Source organism: Lynx rufus, unplaced genomic scaffold (genome assembly GCF_022079265.1).
Source record: "Lynx rufus isolate CCGP_SWC_20201006 ecotype Redwood Valley unplaced genomic scaffold, mLynRuf1.p SCAF_7, whole genome shotgun sequence".
Taxonomy (NCBI): Eukaryota; Metazoa; Chordata; class Mammalia; order Carnivora; family Felidae; genus Lynx; species Lynx rufus.
The window spans coordinates 134,309,483-134,336,470 of NW_025814889.1; the positions used below are offsets into that span (position 1 = coordinate 134,309,483).

Genomic DNA, 26,988 nt, shown 5'->3' on the forward strand with positions numbered 1-26,988 from the left:
AGCGTCCAACTTCAGCTCAGGTCATGATCTCACGGTTTGTGAGTTTGAGCCCTGCATCAAGCTTGTGCTGACAGCTCAAAGCCTGGAGCCTGCTTCAGATTCTGTGTCTCCCTCTCTCTCTGCCCCTCCCATGCTCATGCACTGTCTCTAAGTCTCAATAATAAATAAATGCTAAAAAAAAATTTTTTTTCTTTCTATTTTTTTAAAAAAAAAAAAAAAAACAATTGGTCCAGGCACCTAGGTGGCTCAGTCGGTTAGGTGTCTGACTTTGGCTCAGGTCATGACCTAATGGTCTGTGGGTTCGAGCACTCTGTCAGATTGTGTGCTGACAGCTTGGAGCCTGGAGCCTGCTTCAGATTCTATGTCTCCCTCTCTCTGCCTCTGCCTATCTTTTGTGCTCTCTGTGTCAATAGTAAATGCATAAACTTAAAAAAAATTATTAAAAATAAATAAAAACAACCGGTCAAGATGGATTTTATTCTAAATTGTAAAATTTTATTCAGAGACCTTATGTTAAGTAACAGTGTGGCTATAAATGGAACCAGTTCATTCACAGTTGAAAACTGGTTCCTTTATTTGTCCTGATAAAATGTCACAGAATCAGAATTCTGTCTTTAGTTCTCCAATTCCATGAAGGCATTCAGATCTAATATTTTGTACTTACAGGTATGAATCAATTTGGCCAGATGAGTATGCCCCAGCCCCCAATTGGACCCCGGCAAACCTCTCCTCTTCAGCACCATGGACAGTTAGCTCAGCCTGGAACTCTCAACCCAGTAAGTTTGACATCTTTGGGTAATTATCTTGGCCTTTAACATTTAAAAATCCTTTTTATCTGTTTGTACTTTGTAAACAATGCTTAGAGTTGCTTAAATAGCTAATTATAAGTGAGTAACTTTAATCCAGATTTTTATCTTTAATTCTATTGTATTTGGCCTTTATTATACACTTAATAAATGATTATATATGTGTTTTGGAGTTGAGGGTAGTTATTTTTTTAAAGTGGAGTAGGAAAAAACTAAACCATATACCATAATTAGGCAGGCAGTAAATACTAAAATCCCTGATTTTTATCTATCTCTTTTACCTATAAATTGTTTTTAGAAATGTATCCTAAAGAAATCATCACTAAGATACCAAAAGGATATCATTTGGAGAAAATTCATGTTAAGCATCTTGTATACTCTGTTTTGGGGGAAAAAAAAAAGTGGCATCCTGAATGTGCAGTAGGGGATTCACAATGGTTAAATTATGGTACATTCATAAATTGTAATGCTCTACAAGCAATAATTTCAGAACTTACATGTTGGCATAAAAGCTGTTTACAGCCTTAAATGAAAAACCAAGTTTCTAAAGTGTATGTATTATAGGATCCAATATAGCTAACTCTCTTGATTATAACCTGTGTAAAATAAACACTTAAAAAAATTTTGTTTCCAAGTACTATTCATAGTCCTAGTACTAGAAAACTCATAAGAGCATCCAGTCACCTTTCCCCGGAGTCGCATTGTTTAGTAGTCTGCACACTTTGATAGTCCTCTCTCTTTTATAATGCTCATCAAACATACAGCCTACCCAGGTAGGAAACTGTCTTTTGCAAGAACGATGGAGGAACAATTGCTTGGTTCTAGACACTGGAGAAGAGGGACTCTGAGCATCTCACTGCTCCTTATGCAGTCTACCTTTCCATGTTAACCCCAATCCTAGCCCTTTGAGAATTAGCTAGCGCCTCTAATCCTTGAGCCATTTTGGAGTTGTCTAGCATGTCTTGGTGCCATACTGCTATCGTTATAAGATAAATATCTTACTGTTGTGCCAATGCTGTATACAAAAGCTGTGGCTGAACTTGGTAGCATTCATGGTCCACAAATACTTGAGGATTGTTACTTTTTTTTTTTTTTTTTTAATGTTTGGTGAAGTTTTTGGCCTTTGGTATTTCATAATTTCTCTATTAAAGGCCTGTATTGGGGGGGGGGATTTTAGACATGAAATGTAATAGTCCTCAAGATAAAGCACATTTCCACTGGAGCGTACCCTCATGCCTCCTCCTACTTAATTCCTATCCCCTTTAGACAATGGATACCATGATTTCTGTAACCTGGATTAGCTTTACTTGTTTCTTAACTTCATATAAATGGGATCATTCAGATGTACTGTATTGTGTCTGACCTTTTTGGCACACATGATGGTTTTGATGTTCACCTACACTGTTGTTTATATCAATAATTCATTAAAAAAAATTTTTTTTAACATTTATTTTTGAGAGAAAATGCGTGAGTGGGAGAGGGGCAGAGAGAGAGAGGGAAACACAAAATCCAAAGCAGGCCCCAGGTTCTGAGCGGTCAGCACAGAGCCCGACGTGGGGCTCACACTCATAAACCATGAGATCATGACCTGAGCCGATGTTGGATGCTTAACCAACTGAGCCATCCAGGCCACCCAGTAATCCCATTTTTTATTGCTGAGTAGTATTCCATTTTGTGAGTGTGCCACAATTTGTTTATTCTTTGCTATTGATGGACATTTCGAATATTTCCAGTTGTTGACTATTATGAATAAAGCTACTGTAAACATGTTTTCACCAAAAATAAAAAGAAAGAGATGTAACAGTCTTCAAGTATTTGTAGACCATGAATGCTACCAAGTTCAGCCACAGCTTTTGTAAGATTTTAATTGTACCGATTATGGAGTCTTATAATTTGTGATGTTACAATATCATGGCATGAGCAAAGACCTCATGAAGTTGTAGTTCATGATCACTTAACAAACAATATGCAAAAGCAGTTACTTCTGTACCTTGTCAGGTGCATTTGTGTATTGGGAGAATCAGTTTGTGTGTAACCTCCTGTAATTGCTTTAGACTAGGCCTTGGTCAGCTTTGAGGGTGTTCTCCACTATCTTTGCATAAGAGTCCACTGTTGCACACTTTCTCCCTTTCCTACCCCACCTTCCCCTCAGCAGAACCAGAGTAGTTGGGGATTCTGGCTGTAGTAGAATAACCACAATGAAGCAATTTGGTGCTCTGTGTTTATTCTTTTCCCCCTCTGCAGCCAATGGGCTATGGGCCTCGCATGCAGCAGCCTTCCAGCCAGAGCCAGTTCCTTCCCCAGACTCAGTTCTCAACACAGGGAATGAATGTAACGAATATGCCTTTGGCTCCGTCTGGCGGTCAGGCACCGGTGTCTCAAGTATGTCCCACGGATGGGTTTTTTTTACTTGTTTTTGTGATCCTTGAAACTTCTCTTGATCTGGCAACAAATAATGGGTCAAAATAGATGTTTTTTTTAAAGTTTTTAATAAGAACAATTATGGACATATGGTATTCTGAACATGAGTTTACCATGACATAGCAATGCTACTAATTGTTACAAACAAAACAGATTAAATTGATAGTTGTAACCATTTGTTAAAGTAGCGAACACTTTTTAAAATGAATTCTGAACATGAGATTACTATGACATAGCAATGCTACTAATTGTTACAAAGTAGATTAAGTCGATAGTTGTAACCATTTGTTAAAGTAGCATACACTTTTTAAAATGAAATCTTAGAACCTTAATGCAAAAGAACTGTGACTGAAGAGAGCAGAGCCAGGCAGAAAATACTGTGGACTCAACTGTCCCATGCCTCTACAGTGGCTGTGGCCATTCTGGTGGGTTTTTTTGAAGCCTACTTAATTAAATACTACATTGGTTGGATTATCTGAAGACATGCCCCTAGTAACAAGATTTTTGACATATTTTGAAGTGGAAGCATATTGCATATAGGCTGCCTATGTAATTACTTCTTGCATTGTGTTCTGAGTCATCATGTTGTTCTGTTTCTCATTTAACAGGCACAGATGTCCAGTTCTTCCTGCCCTGTGAATTCTCCTATAATGCCTCCAGGGTCTCAAGGGAGCCACATTCACTGTCCCCCTCTCCCTCAATCAGCTCTGCATCAGAATTCACCCTCTCCAGTACCTAGTCGCACCCCCACGCCTCACCACACTCCCCCAAGCATAGGGGCTCAGCAGCCACCAGCAACAGCAATTCCAGCCCCTGTTCCTACACCTCCAGCCATGCCGCCTGGGCCACAGACCCAAGCTCTCCATCCACCTCCAAGACAGACACCTACACCGCCACCAACGCAACTCCCTCCCCAAGTTCAACCTTCACTTCCTGCTGCCCCTTCTGCCGACCAGCCGCAGCAGCAGCCTCTCTCACAGCAGAGTACAGCAGCATCTGTTCCCACCCCAACGGCACCGCTGCTGCCTCCGCAGCCTGCGACTCCAGTAAGCAGAGACATGTGTTTTGGCAGAATCCTTCTAGCTGTACCCTAGTGTTAGATTATTTATGTGCGGTTTGTATTCTGTATTGTGCCGTCTCCCCAGTGAGACCAGAATCTCTCTGTAGTTAGGGACTTTCTTTTCCTTCCTGTTCTTGCCATTGTAGTACCTAGCATGGAGGGAGCTCAAAGGTTTTGTTTAGGTCCGATGTTGACCATGGTGTGTTTTGTCTTATACTCCAAGGCTTACAGGCATGTAAGTGGGGTGGCAAGCAGAAAGAATCCATAGTATGTTTAGCACACCACATAAATTTTATATATTTTAAAGAATCTTTTTTCAGACAGTCTGACCTGTAATATTTGAGAGCAAACGAACAAAACCATGGATCTATGAATGTCTGTGGTCCGAGCCAAGGTTAGAAAATCATGACCTAAAATGATGAAAAGTATGGGTCTGAAACAGTCTGTAACTTTCTTGTGAGAGGCTCATTATGTATGTAGCAGAAATGCAAGTTCACATCTAATAGCTACATCGTTACCAATTCTCTGTGTCAGGGCATAGAACTTTCTACTTGTTAACTGATACTTAATTTTTTAGTTTCTGTCCTGTTAGTAAGCCAAGAAGTCCCATGAGTCACAGCTACTTCATAAAACACCATAAGTAAGCAACTGGTTCATCCCAGCCTCTGATAGGTGAGGAACGGCAGAGTGCACAAAGGGAGCTTTTGATTCAGGTAGCTCCTGAAAATACTAACTACTCGGTATGAGGTTTCTTATTGGAAGACTTAGGATAAAGAAATTACCAGTTATCCCGTTAACACGTGGTGAGTGTGGGAGTTCATTTTATTCTACTTCTGTACATTTGCAGCTTTTCCTGCTGATAAGTTCAAAACAAAACAAAATAGCCAGTCATCCTTCTTTTCTTTCTACTTCTCTGTAAACGTGAGCTCTTCGGAGGCAGTCAGCTCTACGACCCCATCCCTCCCACACTGCCACAGAATGACAGCCAGTGCGGGCTCTCTTAGGTACAGCAGCCGGTCGGCCTTTGCAAGTCCTCAGTCTCTTGTTCTTAAGCACAGTTTACTTCAAGGGAGCGAAATAGGCCGAGTACACGAAAGCACCATAAATGAATAGAATGATACTAGCCTCAAAATAGGTGGTTAATCATACCATCCTGATGCGGAGCTTGAATTCTGGTTGTATACATGGCACACTTTTGTGTTTTTTCCCCCTCTTTTCTGTCCAGCTTTCCCAGCCAGCTGTAAGCATTGAAGGGCAGGTATCAAACCCTCCATCTACTAGCAGCACAGAAGTGAATTCTCAGACCATTCCTGAGAAGCAGCCTTCACAGGAAGTGAAAATGGAGGCTAAGATGGAAGTGGATCAACCAGAACCAGCAGATACTCAGCCGGAGGACATCCCAGAGGTGAGGGTGGGGCAATGGCTGCTGTTACTTGGGTAGGACCTCTGTCTAGGAACCCCACTAAACCTGTTACAGGAAGGTATTCTGGTAATTAGGTCTCATTTCATGATTTCCACATGAGAAAGGCATTTGTCCACAGGAGAGAGTAAATAGGACGGTGATCTTACTGCTTCCTGGTGACAAGTCTTTGGAATAATAAAAATTTCACCTTGTCTTTCAGACTAAAGCAGAAGACTGTAAAATGGAACCTACAGAAACAGAGGAGAGAGGCACGGAGTTAAAAACTGAAACAAAAGAAGAGGAAGACCAGCCGAGTACTTCGGCTACCCAGTCATCTCCAGCCCCGGGACAGTCAAAGAAGAAGAGTAGGTCTCTTAGGCTCTCTGTTCCTGGAGGCAGGGAAAAAAACACAAACTTTGAATAGATGGGGTCGGGTTCTTGGTCTCAGAAATTGACTTTGATGTGATTTCATTAAGCTTGGAGCCCTTTTGGCCTGGTCTCTGTGTTGTTACTGGTGTTGGAGAAGACTTTGTCTTTCCTGTGGTAGGTATATTTGCTTCCTGCAGTCACTGGGTCAGTCACACCCTTCATTTCTCCAGGGTTGGGTGCTTAACAACCTCTCAAAATTGTCTTTTCTTCAGAGGAAGAAATTGTTACGTACCCTTGACTAAAATGCAAGAAACAGTAGCAGCGATAATAAATAGTACTACGTATTGTCAGCCTACTGTATGCACCAGGTACCATGCCACACACCTGTACTCTCCCATCTACTAACTTTACAACAACTCTGGGCAGTTACTGAAAACCTGAGGCTGGGCAAGTTTAAGTAGCTTGCCCCAGCTCACTCAGCTGGTTAAGTGAACCCAGGCAGACCAATTTCAGTCTGCTCCCAGCCAGCTCCTAAATATTAATGAGTCAAACCAAGCAAGCAGCTCAGCTTAGTACAGAGTGTTAAACTCTGTTTAATTCCCACAGAAATTGATTTACCAACTTTGGGACTAGGACTTCTTAGGGCTCTAGTGACACCCTCTATGGCACAGGTAGGGCTTCTTTCAAGGGAGGAATCTGCCGGCTCCTAAAGATGCTGTATATAAAGGTGTTCCATTAATACAATGCAGCTTAAAATGTTAGGGTTAAAAATTTACTTGGATTTAAATAAGGTTTATATGATCAAGGTGTATTTTAAGGTAGGCTGCAAGAAACCCAATCTCACACTGTTAGGAATCTGTCTTTAAAACAGCTAATTTCACAAGTTTGTTCAACTTTGTTCTTTTGAGCACAACCAGATATGAGAAACAAAGAATCCTCTCCCATCTGTTTAATTTTTTTCATGGCTGCCCCACTATGAAGTGAAAAATATCTAAAGTACTAACAAATAAGCTATCTTGAAGATAAAATTATTTTGTAAACAGAAGAAATAACAAAGCCTCTGCTCAGAGTGTGTTAAAGCTCAAACCTGGACCCTTAATGAGTAGCTTCTTAAATAATAGCTTAAATTAATTCCATTTGGGACACACCAGCAAATCTTTCCTGACTTTAGAAACATACCCAAGTACACTGGAATGAAATTTGATCAGTTGAGTCTGTTGTTTGGGCAATAATAATTTAGTTCTCTCTTTGTTTAGACTTGAACCTACCATTTGTTATTAAGATAATAAATATATGTATTCCTCCTAAGCTCTAAAACATCAAGCAGTTTAATGAGGGACTCTTCCCACCAGGGGTTCTGATTCCTTTAGTGGTGAGACAGTATCAGGTCTTCTGACTTGTTATATACTCTTCTCATGTGTGAGGACCTCTTTCTGTTCTTCTTTGACAGCACACCCCCCTCTCCCCCGCCATCACTAGTATATTTTGGAATTTTTTTTGACCAGTGTCTTCATAAATTTCTGGAATGCTTAGGATGCTGTTTCTACTTGGTCAAGACTATTTTAACTGAATTTCTTTTTTTTAATTTTTTTTTTTTTTCAACGTTTATTTATTTTTGGGACAGAGAGAGACAGAGCATGAACGGGGGAGGGGCAGAGAGAGAGGGAGACACAGAATCGGAAACGGGCTCCAGGCTCTGAGCTGTCAGCCCAGAGCCCGACGCGGGGCTCGAACTCACGGACCGTGAGATCGTGACCTGGCTGAAGTCGGACGCTTAACCGACTGTGCCACCCAGGCGCCCCCTGAATTTCTGATCGAAAAAGTAGCTGAGCTGTTCAGGGTATTTAAAGCTGACTAGACATGGTGTCTACCTGATGTGGACCAAAAATTAGAAATAGGAAGTGTGCTGTAAGTGGTATTTCCATGGAGACGGTACAGGCAGTTTTGTGTTTTGTGGCTCTTGAGATTTGTTTTAATAGCTTCAGCTTGAGCGTTTTCTTTTTCTTTTACTTAATGGATAACTAATTTCAATTGTGCTCTTAAGTTTTTAAACCAGAAGAGTTACGACAGGCACTGATGCCAACATTGGAGGCACTTTACCGACAGGATCCAGAATCCCTTCCCTTTCGTCAACCTGTGGACCCTCAACTTCTAGGAATCCCTGTAAGTATGTGGTGGTATTTTTTTTTCTTTCTTTTTTTTTTTTTTTTTTTTTAGTGTTCATGCAGGTGAGTTGAGGAGCAGAGGGAAAGTGGGGGAGAGAATCTTAAGCAGGCTCCGTGCCCAGCATGGACCCCAGTGCTGTGCCATGCTCGATCCCCTGACTGAGATCGTGACCTGAACCGAAATCAAGACTCAGACGCTTAACCAACTGAGCTACCCAGGTGCCCCTGTGGTGGTAGTTTTTTGATTTTTTTTTTCTTTAATTTGTTAACAGCTTTATTCAGCTATAATTCACATATTATTCAAGACACTCAAACTGTACAATTCATTGATTTTTGTGTATTGACAGAATTGTGCAGCCATCACCACGGTCAATTTGGGATCATTTTCATCACCCCAAAAAAGAATCCCTGTGTCCATGAGCCCTCATGCCCATTTCCTCCCCCATCCAACCACTAGTCTACTTCTGTCTCTATGGATTTGTTTATTCTGGATGTTTCATTAAATGGAATTATATAGTATGTGTTTCTTTGTGACTGACTTCTTTCAGGGTTCATTCATAACGTAGCACGAACCAGTACTTGATTCCTTTTTATGGCTCAGCAATACTCCATTGGACGGCTATGCCACATTTTTGTTACCCATTCATTAGTTGATGGACATTTTAGTTGTTTACACTTTTGGGCTATTGAGGATCGTGCTGCTGTGAATGAACATTCATGTATAAAATTTTTGTGTGGTATATGTTTTTGTTTCTTTGGGGTATATACCTAGGATCGTGATTACTGGGTCGTAGGCTTATTTATTTTTATCACCTGAGTAGCAGTAGCTCTGATAGAAAAGATGGACCCAAATTAACTTCCTCTGTTTTTAAAATTGCCTTTGCACACCAGACCGCTGGCACACTTCATTTGAGGCTTGTCAGTGGTATTGGATAAGGCAGTGGAGTGCTTACAGGGGCAAAATTCATTAGGAACTTCTTTTTCCCTATATTTTGAGGCCTTAGATCACTGAAGTTCACTGGGCTTAGTTTTCTCAAGAGTAGGCCCCTTTTAATACTAAAATGTTAAGGCTGTTTTACTTCTTGGTGTTTCAATGGATCACACATACACTGTGGTAAAGTATCTGGAGTTGTTTTAGTAGATCATCAGCCTGCTGTCTGAAAAGTTTATGTAGTGACTCTTGTTATTTCTGCCCTCTGAGTTGCTTCATATCTCTGTAGCCTAATAATTTAAAGAAGTGATAGGTATCAACTTAATTCCTTGGACATATAGTCAGGACAGCGACTTAACTTTTCTGGAAAATTAATGATTATAGGAAGAAACACCAGCTACCTTAAATATACTGAGACTTTGGGGTAATGTTGCTTGGTGTCACTTACCCTTCTAGGATTACTTTGATATTGTGAAAAGCCCCATGGATCTTTCCACCATCAAGAGGAAGTTAGACACTGGACAGTATCAGGAGCCCTGGCAGTATGTGGATGACATTTGGCTTATGTTCAACAATGCCTGGTTGTATAATCGGAAAACATCACGGGTGTACAAATACTGCTCCAAGCTGTCTGAGGTCTTTGAACAAGAAATTGACCCAGTAATGCAAAGCCTTGGATATTGTTGTGGCAGAAAGGTAAGAAATTTTTGCATGGTAAGAATTATTGAAAACTTGACTAATAGAATCCTGAATCATCAGATTGTAAACTCATAATAGGGCTTTGGATCTTACTTATCTATGGGTGCACAGTGCCTGGCACGTACTGTTGTTTTCTTGCACACCAGTTCACATGTAGCTCCTCTTGTCCCATTGAGTTTTTTTGCTAAGTGGCTGAAGGATATGACTGCTAAGCCTACCTCAGAGTGGTGACATAATACTGTACCGTAGTCTCTCCTTACCTGTGGTTTCACTTCCCGCCATCTCAGTCAACCATGGTCCAGAAGCAGAGATTCATCTTCTGACGTATTGTCAAAAGGTCAATATCGTTTATGCTACATCACAGTGCCTCCATCGTTCATGTCCCTTCATCTCATCACCTAGGCATTATATCTTCTGTCATCACAAGAAGGGTGGGTACAGTGCAGTAAGATATTGAGAGAGCCCACAATCACGTAACTTTTATTACAGTATGCTATTGTAATTGTTCTATTTTATTACTAGTTATTAATCTCTTACTGTGCCTAATTTGTAAGTTAACTCTGTCATAGTTATGTACGTATAGGGAAAACCACAGTATGTATAGGGTTTGGTGCGGTCCACAATCTTAGGCATCTACTAATGGTCTCTGCCTGTGGATCAGTGGGACTGCTATAGTATAGTCAACTAGAATGGTTGTAGTTCTGTGTGTTGCCTTGGAAACTGAAATAGCTCGTTAACTGCATAAATGAGAACTAAGAATTCACTGACTTTTGTTTCTGATTTGCCAGTGTAAATATTCTAGCTTGTCTTGCAGGTGTGTGTACTATTTAACAAATGGTTTCTGTTGCAGTTGGAGTTCTCTCCACAGACACTCTGTTGCTATGGCAAACAGTTATGCACAATCCCTCGTGATGCCACTTACTACAGTTACCAGAACAGGTAAGCTCAACTATGTGTGGACCATGGTCCGTGTATCCGTGTGTCCAGGGACTGCATGCGGATGGACCAGCACACATACATTCATGGTCATGTGTACCTTGCTTGAAAACAGCTGTACAGCACAAGTTCTGGTCCTAGCATTCTGCCTTTTTTGCAGAATTAGTGTAGTTTTCTAGCAGGAAGTAGCCTTCCGTCAGTTATCTGGCCCCTTATTTTTTATAAGGCAGGAACTCAAAGCCTTGGGAGGTTAAGCAGCTCAAAGAGTTGGTGGCATAGATGGGATTACATCGTGGCCCCCGCTTCTCTTTCCCATTTCTGTTCACAGCTTACCACAGCCTGAGGCAAACTGAGAAAATTTGTGAACGAATTAGTGTTTTCTTGTCCATGAAACTGCTGCTATCGCCTTTCCCAAAAACTATCCACAAACTTTTAATCAAAAGTTTGTTAGCCAGCTGTATCATTTGGGATATGTTTCATTTTTGTGTGCAGCCTCTCCATAAATTGTTCTTCTCAGAGCACTTGAAAACAGGATTTCAGAGTTTCTGCTTTGCCGGGTTAACCATATAAAAAGGAGTACCTCCAAAAATAGGTCTGCACCAGACTTACTTAAAAAAAGACTTGCATATGACAGTGGATGGTAGAGTTGTAATAAATTAGGTGCCCCTGCTTTATCTTCTCCTGCCCAAACAATGGCTGTAATCCCAGAGATGGCATTCAGTAATCTATTTTAACTAAGATCTGTCTCCTAGATTCATTAATTAGCCTACAATATAACATGGACAGAATGTTTTGGGGCTCTGAAACGGTAATAACAAGGCTGGGCAGTTAATATCTTTTAATAAAACCAAGCTCATGGTGGTGGTTTTTGCTGAACTTGTGTGCTACAGATGCATTTCCAGCTTTGAAAAAGTCGCTTGAACTTTTTGTTTTGATGACAAAAAGGTGCGCTCTCCTAATGGTTTGTTGTAATCATTAGAATCCACAGCTTTTCACTCTTAATACCTGGGGAAAACCCTCAAGTTGTTAAAAGCACTTGCATTTTAAAAAAACAAGTTAACAACCGGCATGAAGTTCTTCTCATGCTGCAGTCTTGACATTTATACCAGTTTGGATTTTTTAACATGAATCTACAGTGTTTGTAATCTTTGTATCCAGAACATGTCATCATGTGCCTGCACACACCACTGCCTTTCTTTCTTGCCTTTTAAACTATGTCAGTTGATGGCTACGATCCATAATTTAAGCACTTGTGCAGATTTTTCATTGAAAAATAGAGAATTTTTTAAATTTATATGCCTTCCTTGGGAAGCAAAAAGAAATTTTGTGGGTTTTTTTCAACCCAGGGTTGTTTTTAGGTAATTGCTTCCTGGTCTTGTATTCGTAGTGAATTTTTTGTTATTTATTTTGCTGTTATTGGAAATGGGGAGAAGTGTGTGATTGCTGTGTTTCAGTAATAGATTAGCAATTCTTCTCTCTCCAGTATGTTTATCCTTCCCCTTTTTGATTATTTGCATCAAATAGCATTAATTACTAAAATGAAAGAATGTAGGTCTGTGTAAGTGATACTTTTTTGTTTTATTTGCTGTAATCATTTGCTGCTTGTGATCCCATTTGAGATATTTAATGCTAATCTGTGCTTTGCCTTGGCTTTCTGCTTTGTGTTGTCTTGTCTTGCTTTTATGTTTTTTGTTGTCCTGCAATCCCTCATTTCTTCGTTTGTTTTGTGTTTTTTTTTTCTCCCTCATGCTTGTCGTTGTCTGCACTTGGCTTTGATTGCAAAAAAAAAAAAAACAAAAACAAAAAAACAAAAACAAAAAAACCCAAACTGTGGGGCCCATAAATCTGCATCATTGAATGTCCTTGTCGCCGTTGATGACCTGCTCTCTGCTCCCGTCCCCCTCCTTGGCCTGCTGTGATTGGTGGCTTCGTTGCTTGGCTTGGGCTGTGTTGTGTGAACGGAACAGTTCACCCCAGTATGGCCTTCTTGCCGACAGGTATCATTTCTGTGAGAAGTGTTTCAATGAAATCCAAGGGGAGAGCGTTTCTTTGGGGGATGACCCTTCCCAGCCTCAAACGTAAGTAACTGCATTATTTTGGGAAGTGCTGTCTTGGTGTGTTGTCAAGTGCTGATGCTAAAGCTTTTTTAAGTGGTCTTGAGTTACACGGCCTGTGTAGTAGCCGTTAGCCAGTTTGCTATTTAAATACAAATTAATGAAAAGGAAATAAACATTATACTCACGCTGCAAGTGCTAAACAGACATTTGTGGTTAGTGGCTGCCATGTTGGTCAGCACAGATAGAGAACATTTCCGTCACAGCAGAAAGTTCTGTCAACCCTAATCTAGGAAATATATCAACAGTGGATGGTCATTTCGATTTCTCTTTATAAGGAAACAATGAGCTTTTTGCCTAAAAACTGGAAGACTGTAGTGCAAGAGAACTTTATTATTAACGGTTTTAAGTTTGCGGGAATTGAACAAATAACTACCTTACAGCCTTCATCACGTAGCCATTTATTAGAGTGACCTAGAAGAGAGAGACTGGTTGGGTGTTTGCAGTCTCACAAGCTCTTGCTAAATTCCAGGACAAATTTCAGACATAGGCTAAATTAGTTAATAGTTCTTCTGATTGCTAAGATGTAGTTAGTGTGCTTTTAATATTCTTGGGTTCCTTCTTTCCTGGTTTAACCTATAATAAGCAGAAGCGGTTCAGAACATTCCAAAAAGTGAGGAATTGTTATATTACTGGTTAATATAGGGCTTCTGAGGAAAAACTGGTTCGCTTTTCCAAATTAAGTCTTAACGTTGCACTTTTCCTTTAGTTACTATTGAAATATGATGTGGTAGAGTCTAGCCTTAAGGAAATTTTCTGACCCTTGGGTGAATTGAATTAGGCTGACAGCTCTTAACTAGGTTTCCCTGATGTGGAAAGGAAGGCAGCCTTACCGGTACAGTTGAGTGACTTCCCACATGTCCTAAACCTTAGGACAGTGCATCTCTTACACTGAAGACTATAGAAACCCCCATCTGATTCTGCAGGTCTGTAGTGGGCCTGAGAGGCTGCATTGTTGACAAGCTTCTGGGTCTTTCTGCGCTGCTGGTCTTTAGAACACACTTTGAGTTGCAGTGCCTTCGGTCATTTAGAGAATAATGTCTAGAACCATAACCAGTAGGAAACGGTTTGAAGGTGGAGATGTCCTCATTTTTGTGAAGGGGAGTCGCAGTAGTCACAGTTGGGCCTCCTGAAGTTTATTCTAGGTGGAGAAGGAATAAGACTGTTAGCATCTGTATTTGTGAGGCTAGGAGTTGTGTGGTATGCTAGATTTCAGGATAGGAGGCCATGTGAAAGTCTTAAATACTATAAAATGAAGAATTTTTACCCTTTAAAATTACCGTTTCTGGGTAACTGTAAATAACCTGAAATAGGTATTCTTAATATTGAGGCTTTTTTTATTTATATAAAAAGTTGTTTGACTAGAGTATTAATTTTAGTGGTTTAGCTTCTTCCATATACACCATCTTTCATAGCTCAGTCTAGGAACATTCAACTATTAAATGATACAAATACTAGGGGCACCTGGCTGGCTCAGTCAGTGGAGTTATGTGACTCTTGATCTCAGTGTTGTGAATTCAAGCCCACATTGGCTGTAGAGATTACTTAAAAATAAAATCTTTAAAAAAGAAAAAAAAAAGGTATAAACACCTGATGTTAAGAGTAGTAGACAAGATTTAAAAGGAAAAGAAGAGGGGTGCCTGGGTGGCTCAGTCAGTTAAGCATCCAACTCTTGATTTCGGCTCAGGTCATGATATCCCAGTTCATGAGTTCAAGCCCCGTGTCAGGCTCTGCGCTGATGGTGCGGAGCCTGCTTAGGATTTTCACTCTCTCTCTGTCCGCCTCTCCCTCTCCCTCTTCCTCTCCCTCCCTCCCTCCATCTCTCTCTCTCTCTCTCCCTCTCCCCCTCTCTTTCTGCCCCTCCCCTCCTCGCTTGTTCTCAAAATAAATGAGTACATATATGCATACACATAAATATGAAATTACATATATATAAATAAGTTATAATATTTAATATATATTAAAATTCTCCAGAAAGAAAAGAACAGACTCATGTTTCCAGTTGTTGAGTTCCTGGGTTCTCCATTTCCTATAAGGGGAAATAGATTTACTATAAATTCCTTTCTAAAAACAAAGGCATTCCTTTATGTTATTGTACGTTTTGTGGGAGCCAAGAACGTACCCGTTTAATGATATTCTCAGTATTTTCTTAGAAGTATAATTCGTTTACAAGATTTGTTCCTTTGGTTAGAATAGTGGTCAGACTGCTCCTCTCTCCATATCACTTTTGCTCATTGTGTCCCTCTTTTCTCCTTAGTACAATAAATAAAGAACAATTTTCCAAGAGAAAAAATGACACACTGGATCCTGAACTGTAAGTAATTTCCCTTGAATAATCAGTACACTTTGGTGTTCCTTCTTCCTTCGTTCTCTTGGTTTGCAGAGGCAGTGAGATGGTTCTATATCCTGAGGATACCTGTACATAACATACGTGCAGCATAGATGGTAGAAAGGTGGAAGTTTGCTTTATAGTCCATATTCGTTTAGATTTCACTAAATCCAGCTGATAGTTTGGTGCTTTATGGGCCCATGTGAAGCCACAGCACACCTCTGCTCGGTGTCCTGTGTTCTGTCCCTGTTTCCTGGTGCATTTTCAAACGTCTTCATGCTCCTCTACTTTGTAGCCAGGCCATTCAGAGCACTGAACTGTGCCAGTACTCTGGGCACGCCTAAAATGGGTAGGATGGTGTCAGACTTCTTTGGAAGTTTAAAAAAGCAGCAGTGAGCTTTCACTTATTACTGTCTACCCACAGTCCATTTAAAATGGTCACATTCTTGGGGCGCCTGGGTGGCGCAGTCGGTTAAGCGTCCGACTTCAGCCAGGTCACGATCTCGCGGTCCGTGAGTTCGAGCCCCGCGTCAGGCTCTGGGCTGATGGCTCGGAGCCTGGAACCTGTTTCCGATTCTGTGTCTCCCTCTCTCTCTGCCCCTCCCCCGTTCATGCTCTCTCTCTGTCCCAAAAATAAATAAACGTTGAAAAAAAAAAATTTTTTTTTTTAAAAAAATAAAATGGTCACATTCAGGGGCACCGGGCTGGCTCAGTCGGTAGAGCGTGCAACTCTTGATCCCAGGGTTGTGAGTTTGAGCCCCATGTTAGGTGTAGAGATTACTTAAAAATAAAATCTAAACAATTAAAAAAATTTTCCCATTCGGTAGCTTAACTTAATTGCTTTTGAATTTGTTCTGCCTGTTAATATTAAAGAGCTTTTAAAAACTAAAAACCTTTTTAAAAAAATAGCTATTCATTTCTTTGAATGTGATGTTTGGCTATCTTTTGAATTGTTCAGAAATCAAGGGAAATGTTGGGAAATTTTGATTTGGTTAAAGTTTTGGATTCCATCTTGACTTTTTGGCTTTTCATTTTCAGGTTTGTTGAATGTACAGAGTGTGGAAGAAAGATGCATCAGATCTGTGTCCTTCATCATGAAATCATTTGGCCATCTGGGTGAGATGGCAGTATTTTTTCTAGAGTTACTTTTCATTGTGCATTTTAGCAAGTTTTTGGTTTTGCAGTGGGAATGGGAAGAGATAATTAAAATTCACTTTTAAAACATTTAGTAAGCTAGAATCCAAAAATATAGGTCTTTTAATTTGCATGCATTGCTTTAATCCAAATACAGATATTTTACTCTGTTGGCTTTTAAAGTTCTCTTGTAAAGAATTTATATCAAAAATAAATGTTTTTGAAAAATCAGTAGAGATAAGAAATCTCTAGCACCTGAAAACTAGCAAAGGGGTGTGTTAGAAGCAATTAAAGTTGCCAGGTTTTGAACGCTACTTATACTGGCAACAGTAGAAAAATTAGAAGATCTGGAGGGTGTCGATGGGGCAGCTCTGTTGTTACCTCTGAGAAAATGTCATGCTGTAAATGATACGCTAAATGGTGATGCTGGTTAGGATTTGATGTTTTGGGGGTTGGACAGTAAGTTTCATGGCTATCGTCCAGTGAAGACAGAGTTTCATAAAAATGACTAGGTACAGACTTTAATAAACAAGCTATTCTTTAGCCCCATGTTCTGTTTCTGAATATTCTCCATGTATTTACTCAAGCTTCATATTATCAAAGACTGTCAGCAATGAGTGGATTTTTGTCCAATCTGACGCTTGTCTGCTACTCTGGGTCTCCTTTTACTCTCCAGGAATGGGAGTTGATCCCAGCTCTGTTCCAAGGGTGGGAGTGTCTATGCATGAAGTGACTCATTCAGATGGGATCTAGGGGTGCCTGGCTGGCTCAGTCAGAAGAGCATGTGACTCTTGATGTCAGGGTCACAAGTTCGAGCCCTATATTGGGGATAGAGATTACTTAAATGAATAATAAAAACTTAAAGATGGGATGTCTGCACTGCTCTATGCTTTGTTGATGCTGGTTTGGAGGTCACAGAAAAGAGGCAGCTAATCTACACATTTCTCAAAAGTAACACACAGGGAAAATCACAGTCATTTGATGTGTATATGGCTTGTCTTTAGATACGCCTTTTTCCTGTTCTCCTTAATTACAGAGTAGGTAGGAATAGTTAGTTGAGAGACTGGCAGTGCTTCTTGCGATTTAAGGTCAGTCACCTGGTTAATGAACGCTTGTATGTTCTCAAGTTTTTGTAAGAAATTCTACTTACGCACACATCCTTAAATAATTCGGACAAAGAGTGTACCTTCTAAATCTGTTGGTACTGGGGCTCCTGGGTGGCTCAGTCTGTTAAATGTCTGACTCTTGATCTCAGGGTTATGAGTTCAAGCCCTGCATAGATACGTAGATAGAGATATATAGATACATATAAATAAATCTACTGGTACTCCTCTCAAAGTGTACTTATTTACATTCCTGCCAGTAGGCATTTGGATTTTTGCCAATGTGACTGGCCAAACAAATTCTTGTTTTCATCTGTAATCCATCATCTTGTCACATGTCAACCAGTTTATATGCTTATATGTTTATATGCTTAACATTTCCTCATGGTTTTTTGCATGTTTTTCAGTTATGGTTTTTTATACTTTTTTTTTTCTTTTAGTGATTTCTTCATAATGCTCTTTGTATATTAATTAGATTAACTCGTTAAATATTTAGAAATATTTTTCTCAGGTTGTCTTTTGGATTTAACTTGGTACATATATATGGTAAATTTTGTGGCATATGTTACTTTAAGTGTTTCTCTAAGCTGTGTAAGCAAAGTTCTGGTTTACGTTTTAGATTTGTCTGCGATGGCTGTTTAAAGAAATCTGCACGAACCAGGAAAGAGAATAAATTTTCTGCTAAAAGTAAGTTTCATTCTTACAAGTAAATCTTGGCAATACTTCACTGAAGCATAGTTTAAAATAACCATCCAAGGGGCACCTGGCTGGTTCAGTTGGAAGAGCATGTGACTCTTGATCTCTGGTCATGAGTTCAAGCCCCTTGTTGGGTATAGAGATAACTTAAAGGTAGGTAGGTAGGTAGGTAGGTAGGTAGGTAGGTAGGTAGGTAGATAGATAGATAGATAGATAGATAGATAGATAGAACATAGATACATAGGAAGGAAGGAAAGAAAGAATAAACCATCCAAAATGAATTTTCTTCCTTCAACCTTATTTAAAATATTTAATTAAGCAAAGTCAGAACCAAAACCCAAAATTTTTTCTATAATCTATCTAAAGGTAAATAGTAAATGTACTTTGTGGTGTAAAATTCATTAGACCTGGGGCTCCTGGATGGCTCAGTCAGTTAAGCTTCTGACTTCGGATCAGGTCATGATCTCATGGTTTGTGAATTCAAGCCCTGCATCAGACTCTGTGCTGATAGTGCACATGATAATAATAAACATTACTTAAAAAAATTTTTTTAACGTTTTATTTATTTTTGAGACAGGGAGAGACAGAGCATGAACAGGGGAGGGTCAGAGAGAGGGAGACACAGAATCTGAAACAGGCTCCAGGCTCTGAGCTGTCAGCACAGAGCCCAATGTGGGGCTCGAACTCACAGACCAAGAGATCATACCTGAGCTGAAGTCGGCTGCTTAACCGACTGAGCCACCCAGGCCCCCCAATAAACGTTATTTAAATGTTTAAATAAACATTAGAGAAATTTATTAGACTTAAGGGAAAAAATTGTACATGTGGAGGATATGTGGTTTTCTTGTTTGTTTGTTTGTTTGTTTGTTAATGTTTCTTGGAGGGAGGGAGACCTCTGGGGGTAGGGGGGCAGACAGAAAGGGAGAGAGAGAATCTGACACAGGGCTCAATCCCACAAAACGTGAGATCGTGACCTGAGCCAAAATCAAGATTCGGATGTTCGACTGACTGAGCTACCCAGGTGCGCTGGATACATGTTTTTCTTTTTCCTGCATTTCTTCATTTTGGGGCATTTCTTAACAGGGGCCACATGTGGAGATATTTGTCCAGAGTTGCCATCCCATGAGTCATTACCTCAGTTTTATCCATACCATTAGTTGGGGCTTCTTTTATAATCTTGATTGGGGATTTGGGGGAGTGGTAGTCAAAGATTGTATCATACAGCTGGTATTATCTTGCGATAGTATTTGATTTAATTTTGTAGATGCCTTTGCAAATTTTTGCTGACCTACAGGTTGCTTTTACTCCTTCAAGGTTTTTCCTAATACCCAGCCATTGTTATTTTTAAATATTACTACAGTCAAGGGAAAGTGCATATGGATGTATTTTGTTTTAACATCTGAGATTGGAAATTTTCCCAACTAAAAGGTTAGGGGAGAACATTTAAAAAGTATTGGCTACCAGGGCGCCTGGGTGGCTCAGTCCGTTGAGCGTCCGGCTTCGGCTCAGGTCATGATCTCGCAGTTTGTGAGTTCCAACCCCGTGTCGGGCTCTGTGCTGACAGCTCAGAACCTGGAGCCTGTTTCGGATTCTGTGTCTCCCTCTCTCTCTACTCCTCCCCCACTCATGCGTGCGCTCTCGCTCACTCGCTCTCTCAAAAATAAATAAACATTTAAAAAAAATTTTTTTTTTTTTTTTTTAAGTATTGGCTACCATGCCTGCCTCACCTATACTAAAATCTATACTAAAATTGGAATGATATAAAGATTTGCATTGCTCCTGTGCAAGGTTGGTACACAAATTTGTGGAATAGTCCATATTTTTTTAAAAATTGTTTTCAAGTATTGACCACATTGTTCTTTGTTTTTTGTTTTAATTTTTTTAATGTTTATTTTTGAGAGAGCAGGGGAGACACAGAATCTGAAGCAGGCTCCAGGCTCTGAGCTGTCAGCACTGAACCTGACACAGGGCTCGAAGTCATGAACCATGAGATCATGACCTGAGCCAAAGTCGGACACTTAACCGACCAGGCCACCCAGGAACCCCCACATTGCTAGCTTTTAATAAAAGTTTATCCTATTTATACCAAAACAGAAATGATATTTGATATTGAAGTCTAAGACTTGATAGAAATAAATTTGCACTGTGGTTACAACTGAACTTTTCACTTCTACATTCCTAGGGTTGCCATCTACCAGGCTTGGCACCTTTCTGGAGAATCGTGTGAATGACTTTCTTAGGCGACAAAATCACCCTGAGTCAGGAGAGGTCACTGTTCGGGTAGTTCATGCTTCTGACAAAACTGTGGAAGTCAAACCAGGCATGAAAGCAAGGTATCTAGTAATTTTCCCTTTTCTTCTCCTATGGTTCTGCAAATGCTTATATAGTCACTGCTGATGATTCTGATCTGAATGAGGTGTTGTGGTTTTTCCCTCTAATCTGAATTGTGTAGGTTTGTAGATAGTGGAGAGATGGCAGAATCCTTTCCATACCGAACCAAAGCCCTCTTTGCCTTTGAAGAGATAGACGGTGTTGACTTATGTTTCTTTGGCATGCACGTTCAAGAGTATGGCTCTGACTGCCCTCCGCCCAACCAGAGGTAGGAATTAAACATCTGCCTTCCAATTTAAATGGGAGTTTGAAGTTTAATAGGCAAAAAGCATCATGGGCAAGAAACTGATGTACTTGGTTTGGAAATGGAAATGTGGATTCTCACTGCTCAGTAACACTCTTCTGTGGCCTTAGTATATCAGGAAGGGGATATGAACAACAGCCTCAAATCAGAAGTGGGAAGCAGTGGGCTTAAATCTAGATTGTGTTAACAAGTACCTTGCCTGAGAGGTATATGAAAGAATGTCACACAAAAAAAGTTAGGATAGGTTTTGAATTTCTTGTTTCCAAAATAGTATAAAGGCCAGAATAAGAACACTGCCAGAATACATTTGGATCCATAAATACTGATTCATATACTCTGCTTCAGGCTCTACTGGGCACTGAGATTAGAATAGAGCCATAGGCTCATGAAACTCCCCTGAAGTGTTCACAGTCTAGTCATTTATCTGTGACTACGTGATGTGCATTACAAATGAGGTAAAAAAAAAAAAAAAAAAAACGAGAAGAGAGAAAATATAATGTCACAAGTCACATAAGGAGTTGGTTTCTTGACTTGGTTTCTTTCTCCCCACTTCGTATAGGAGAGTTTACATATCATACCTCGACAGTGTTCATTTCTTCCGTCCTAAATGCTTGAGGACCGCAGTGTATCATGAAATTCTAATTGGATATTTAGAGTACGTCAAGAAATTAGGGTAAGAATATTGATCAATAGTATTTTTACTTTTTTGTTTTTTTTTGTTTTTTTTTTTTTTTTTGATCATTTATTTTTGAGAGTCTGTGAACAGCGAAGGGGCAAAAAGAGAGGGAGACAGAGGATCCAATGCAGGCTTCGCACTTACAGCACAAAGCCTGATGCGGGGTAGAACTCAAAATCCGCAAGATCCTGATCTCAGCCAAAGTCAGACACTTAACCAACTCAGCCACCCAGGCACCCTGATAAATGCTATTTTTAAAAAGCAATTAGCTTAAACTAGGTTTTAAACCAATCACTGTGTTGTTGTGGTAAGACCTAAGTTAAAACGTACAGATATGTGACTTTTTGGCCCCTTTTCTCAGTGCTGCCAGTCTGACAGTAAGGGATATTTTGACCCTAGTTGTACTTGTCCCAGATTGGTTTTACTTAGTTCAGTTAAGCTGTTGGGTACAGTTTGATTGGAAGGTTGATTGTTACTTAAGGCCAGAATCTTAAAACGGCAGTTGATCTCTGAAACCTGGGTTTCAGAACCAAAAACAGACTAAGGTCGGGAGATACATATATCAGACTGGTTCCTTACCTTCAAGTATATGTATGTGTGCTTAAGAATATTCACCACTTCACCTTGCAAGTTATTACTCTTAACATTTTGCATCTCGTTTAGCTCTCTTGTTGGAATGGACCCATATTCCTTTGCATTGTAGTTTTTGGGTCTTCAAATGCAGCTTTTTGGGGGTCTTTTTTTGGGATTTTTAGATCCAGGATTATGCCTGGTTCTGGCCTAAGAATTTTGGTCTGATGCTAAATTGTACACTTTTGTATTATCTTGTAAAAAAAAAAAGAAATCATTGGTTTCTGTACTGACTCCATCTTGTAGCATTCTTTCTGGAATGGATGATAAATTTTTCTCTTGAATATTCCGTCTATTTGTGTTGATAGATATACAACAGGGCATATTTGGGCATGTCCCCCGAGCGAGGGAGATGACTATATCTTCCATTGCCATCCTCCTGACCAGAAGATACCGAAGCCCAAGCGACTGCAGGAGTGGTATAAAAAGATGCTTGACAAGGCCGTGTCTGAGCGAATCGTCCATGACTACAAGGTCAGGAGGAGTGAGGGGCGATGACAGAACTGGAAATATACTAATCCTGCTGCTCTGTATTCTGTCATTTGACTATCTTAACAAAAATCTTCTGTTTGTTCTCCCTTTTTCAAAGCAAGAAAAACTGTTTTAAAAGAGACTTAGATCAACAAATCTCTTTTAAAGATGTGACGAGAAATGTATTTTAGCCATTCATGATTAGAGAGCTTCTCACGATAAGAACTTGAACAGATAAGTTTCTTATCTGTTGTTAACTCCTGGGGAGAAAAGCACCACCTGGTTGTTTCCCGAGCAGCATAGAGAGCGGGTCTGTAGCCATGCAGTTTCCAGTATTTGTAGTTTAGGTTGTTTTGAACACATTTCCCAGGAGGTGGGGGATGGGTATAAGGCAGGCATTCCTCACATTACAGTGTCTTGTGTTATCAGGAGTAGTAAAGGCCACAGTGTGATTGATGATGCCTCTGCCTCTGCCATTGGTCCTAGCAGGATAATTTCCTACTTTGTATAAAGGCAGGTAATCTCCCTGTCCTCACAGGCAAAGAGGAAAGACAAAACCAGAAATACTGACTGCAGACCATGATTTTTCATTGTTTATGACTGAATGTCTCCTCGGGCCATGGGGCTTAGGTATAAAATCTCTGCCACTTTTCTTTCAGATGACATTTTAATCTTTCATGTTTCTTATGTCCATTAGCTATGACTGTTTTTGTATGGTAAATGCTTTTTTTAAAAAAAACTATTTGTACCTGGGTATTTTCACAGGATATTTTTAAACAAGCTACTGAAGATCGATTAACAAGTGCAAAGGAGTTGCCTTACTTTGAGGGTGATTTCTGGCCCAATGTTCTGGAAGAGAGCATTAAAGAACTGGAACAGGAGGAGGAAGAGAGAAAGAGAGAAGAAAACACCAGCAACGAAAGCACAGATGTAAGGGCTTTGCATTTTCTTTCCAGCTTCTGCCTTGATTCTCATGGGTAATCAGGAGCAGGCTTCAAGTTTTGACTAGGTCTAAAGCTCTCAGGTGTGAAAGAGCTCCTTAAATTGGTCAAGAAATAATTGGCTTAGATAAGTTACTAATGTTCTCTTTCCATGGTTTTAAACCTTTTTAACATCAGATGTTGCCCTCCCCCCCCCCCCCCTTTAAAACGGAACCTTGGATTTCTGGTAATGGAAAACAGAAGGAAGGAAACCCTGAAAAACTGATAGAAGAATCACCTATAGGGGCGCCTGGGTGGCGCAGTCGGTTAAGCGTCCGACTTCAGCCAGGTCACGATCTCGCGGTCCGTGAGTTCGAGCCCCGCGTCAGGCTCTGGGCTGATGGCTCAGAGCCTGGAGACTGTTTCCGATTCTGTGTCTCCCTCTCTCTCTGCCCCTCCCCCGTTCATGCTCTGTCTCTCTCTGTCCCAAAAATAAATAAAAAACCTTGAAAAAAAAAAATTTTAAAAAAAAAGAATCACCTATATAGAACAGGGGGTGGCAAAGTACTTCCTGTAAAGATCCTGATCGTGAATATTTGGGGCTTTTTTTTTTTTTAACACTACTTTATACATGTACATACCGTTCTTAGCCATATGAAAACAGGCCTGGGCCAGAGTTTGCCAGTCGTCCATACACGACCTGGCTTTTGTCAGAGGACCATCTGAGATTTTCCTGGTCAGTTATTTCTCCATAGCGTAGCTAGAATGGTCTTCGTTGAGTCCAAACTACTAAAGTCACCCTTTAAGTAGCCTGTTGAACTCTTCATAGCCTTGTAGTTTGAGTTGTCTTTTCAAGCTGTTTTATTTTTTACAGTAGACTCATAAAATTCTAGAATGTGAGTGGAAGGAAATGAAACCAAAGTGTTTGGCTCCCTGCTTCCAGTGTATTCTTCAGTATCCCACACTGCTACTCCTTGTTCCCTGTCCTCAATTCTGGAATAGGATGGATAGATCTCAGGGTTCTCCACAAACTGTGAGGCTCTTGTCAAAAAGCTAAGACTGCCATTGCCTTATTGAGGGATCTTAGTGTAGGGATTCTTCACTGGGAGAAAATTAGTACAAAAACTTTAGTAAACTTTAGTTCACCGTAAGTAACAGCTTAAAAAATCGGGTACATGTAAAAGTTGGCAGAAGGCATAAAATTAGAATCTCTAGTGTCAAAGAAAAGGAGGATCCTTCTACCATTAGTATTATTCAAATCACTTCTTAACAAAAATGTTAACGTTTTCTTGTCCCCTCTGTTAACTTGCAGGTGACAAAGGGAGACAGCAAAAATGCTAAAAAGAAAAATAATAAGAAAACCAGCAAAAACAAGAGCAGCCTCAGTAGGGGCAACAAGAAGAAGCCAGGCATGCCCAATGTGTCCAACGACCTCTCGCAGAAGCTGTATGCCACAATGGAAAAACACAAAGAGGTAAGGTGTGGCCATTCTGGGAGGAAAAGCAGGGCAGGGGTTCTGAAACACTGCCTACCATGGTTGGCATTAAACACGAGCACAACAGACCATTTGAAATTCAGAAGAAAGAAATCATCCGAGGAGTAAGAAGGAAGAAAAGAGGCTAGCTAGAATAGGAGGTAAGAACAGGAAGTGATACGGATGCTTTGATTTGCAGCTGTGTTAGAAATCTTGATGGCTTTGGATCGTGCCTCATACATTAAAAGCATAAGCATAGCCTGTCGGGGGTTTTTTTGTTCGTTTGTTTTTGAGAGAGAGCATGAGTGGGAGAGGGGCAAAGAGAGGGTGGAGACAGAGGATCTGAAGTGAGCTCTGTGATGACAGCAGAGAGCCCGACATAGGACTCAAACTCAGGAACTATGAGATCATGACCTGAGCTGAAGTCGGACACTTAACCAACTGAGCCACCCAGGCACCCCCCTGTCCAATTCTGTTTGTAACCATCAGGACTTCTGAGTTCTAGTGGGTGCCTCATTTGATATTCTCAACCATTAATAGTTACTATTTCAAGCATTATTTTGTGTCACAAGATTCTAGCATAACAGGATAGTTGGGAAGTACCCTTAGAGTACATTGTAATACGTTTGACTTAAGTTGTGGATGTAGTCTATGATTTTATTTACTCTGAAGATGTAAATAGTGGGAATTAGAGTCTGAGGTCGTCAACTTGGGTTTGTTGTCTTAGCTGGAGGGTAACATACAATGGAAGTAATCATGATCGTTACTGGAAGGTTGGCCATAGTAAAGATTTCCAAGGGAGTCACCAGATGGTTTTATTTGCCTCTGTTTTGAGTGATTTATTACAGGCATTCCCCACTTGTTAGATTCAATGCTTTCCTGTGCATCACATTTTCAAAATGCTCTTCCTCGCTTTGAATGCTTTCTTTGAGCCACAATATTACAAGGTCTAGCACACGTCAAGGTTCTTTGATGCTTTTAACTTTTGGCATCTGTTTGAGATGTGTCTCTACTCAGTGTGCTCTCTTGCTGTATGTTCTTTTTCTGGAAATGTGTCTTAAGGCTCTTGTTTTATGCAAACACTGCTGCCCAAGTATATTACAAGTGTTACTGCCAGTTCGCTGGTCTCTGGGAAACTGGTAGAATATAGTGTCCAGTACCACAGTTGCTCATAAGGTCCTGATCTCTTAAAGGTACATTTTTCAGTGTAATGAGGTTTCACATTTAGAGACTAGTTAATGTAAAATAGACCTACAATATCAGCTTCCTGTTGCAGCCTTTACACTAATGGTTAGAGTAGTTCATGGTGATTGGGTCCTTTCAGAATTTAATGAACAAAACTTTTGCTGTTTCTGCAGCAAGAGCTAAGAAGGTTTTGTTTTGTTTTGTTTTTTCTTTCCCATCCCCACCAACTTTTTAACATTTCAGACTTGCGGAGAGTTGCATAGTGGACCCCCTGCCGTAGCCCTCGCTGAGATTCACCAATTGTTCGTGTTTTGCTACATCTTTTCTTTATCCCATTCAAGCTAAGGAAGAAGACCTCCTTTGCTTAACCACACTGTGGCTTCACACTCAGGAGACTTCCCCCAGTGCCACCATCTAATGTCTGGCCCTTCCGCTCCAGTTAAGGATTGTGTGTCAGGTTGAGCTGCCACGTCTCAGTTCCTGGCTTTCTTTTGTTTCATAACATGGCCGTTTGTTGTAAGTCAAGGCCAAAAAGTGTTTCGTAGGATGTCCCTCGATTTGGATTTGTCTGACTTGTTCCCTCTTGATTCAGGTCCAACCATGGATTCGGTCTTAGAGTAGACCACTTTGGGGCAAAATGTGCACTGTCCGTTCACTGTGCTTGCCCCAGACCCTTCTTGTTTTGAAGGGATTATTAACGAGAAGGTAACAAGCTGTCGATTTCAGGCCCGTTGTAGTCGTTCTCAGAGAAGAGACGAGAGGCTTGTGAGCAGGAGAAAGCAAGGGCTATATCGTGGGACCTTGTGTGATTGTAAGCTCTTCCAGTGGCCCC

General features: G+C 40.4%; 1 protein-coding gene and 1 pseudogene across 1 annotated transcript in view; both read left to right on the top strand.

Moving 5' to 3' along the window:
* The window catches only part of EP300 (E1A binding protein p300), an 82,089-nt gene that overhangs the window by 51,951 nt on the left and 3,150 nt on the right, over window positions 1-26,988 (top strand). The window contains exons 12-29 of the mRNA XM_047065964.1: window positions 667-776; window positions 3,051-3,188; window positions 3,836-4,273; window positions 5,513-5,692; window positions 5,910-6,054; window positions 8,103-8,221; window positions 9,611-9,850; window positions 10,704-10,792; window positions 12,787-12,867; window positions 15,161-15,217; window positions 16,271-16,348; window positions 18,089-18,156; window positions 20,348-20,498; window positions 20,618-20,764; window positions 21,360-21,473; window positions 22,415-22,580; window positions 23,343-23,507; window positions 24,810-24,971. Of these exons, the coding sequence (XP_046921920.1) occupies window positions 667-776; window positions 3,051-3,188; window positions 3,836-4,273; window positions 5,513-5,692; window positions 5,910-6,054; window positions 8,103-8,221; window positions 9,611-9,850; window positions 10,704-10,792; window positions 12,787-12,867; window positions 15,161-15,217; window positions 16,271-16,348; window positions 18,089-18,156; window positions 20,348-20,498; window positions 20,618-20,764; window positions 21,360-21,473; window positions 22,415-22,580; window positions 23,343-23,507; window positions 24,810-24,971 (2,648 nt within the window). The remainder of the gene's footprint in view (window positions 1-666; window positions 777-3,050; window positions 3,189-3,835; window positions 4,274-5,512; window positions 5,693-5,909; window positions 6,055-8,102; window positions 8,222-9,610; window positions 9,851-10,703; window positions 10,793-12,786; window positions 12,868-15,160; window positions 15,218-16,270; window positions 16,349-18,088; window positions 18,157-20,347; window positions 20,499-20,617; window positions 20,765-21,359; window positions 21,474-22,414; window positions 22,581-23,342; window positions 23,508-24,809; window positions 24,972-26,988) is intronic.
* Window positions 19,895-19,989, top strand: LOC124502776 (uncharacterized; annotated as a pseudogene).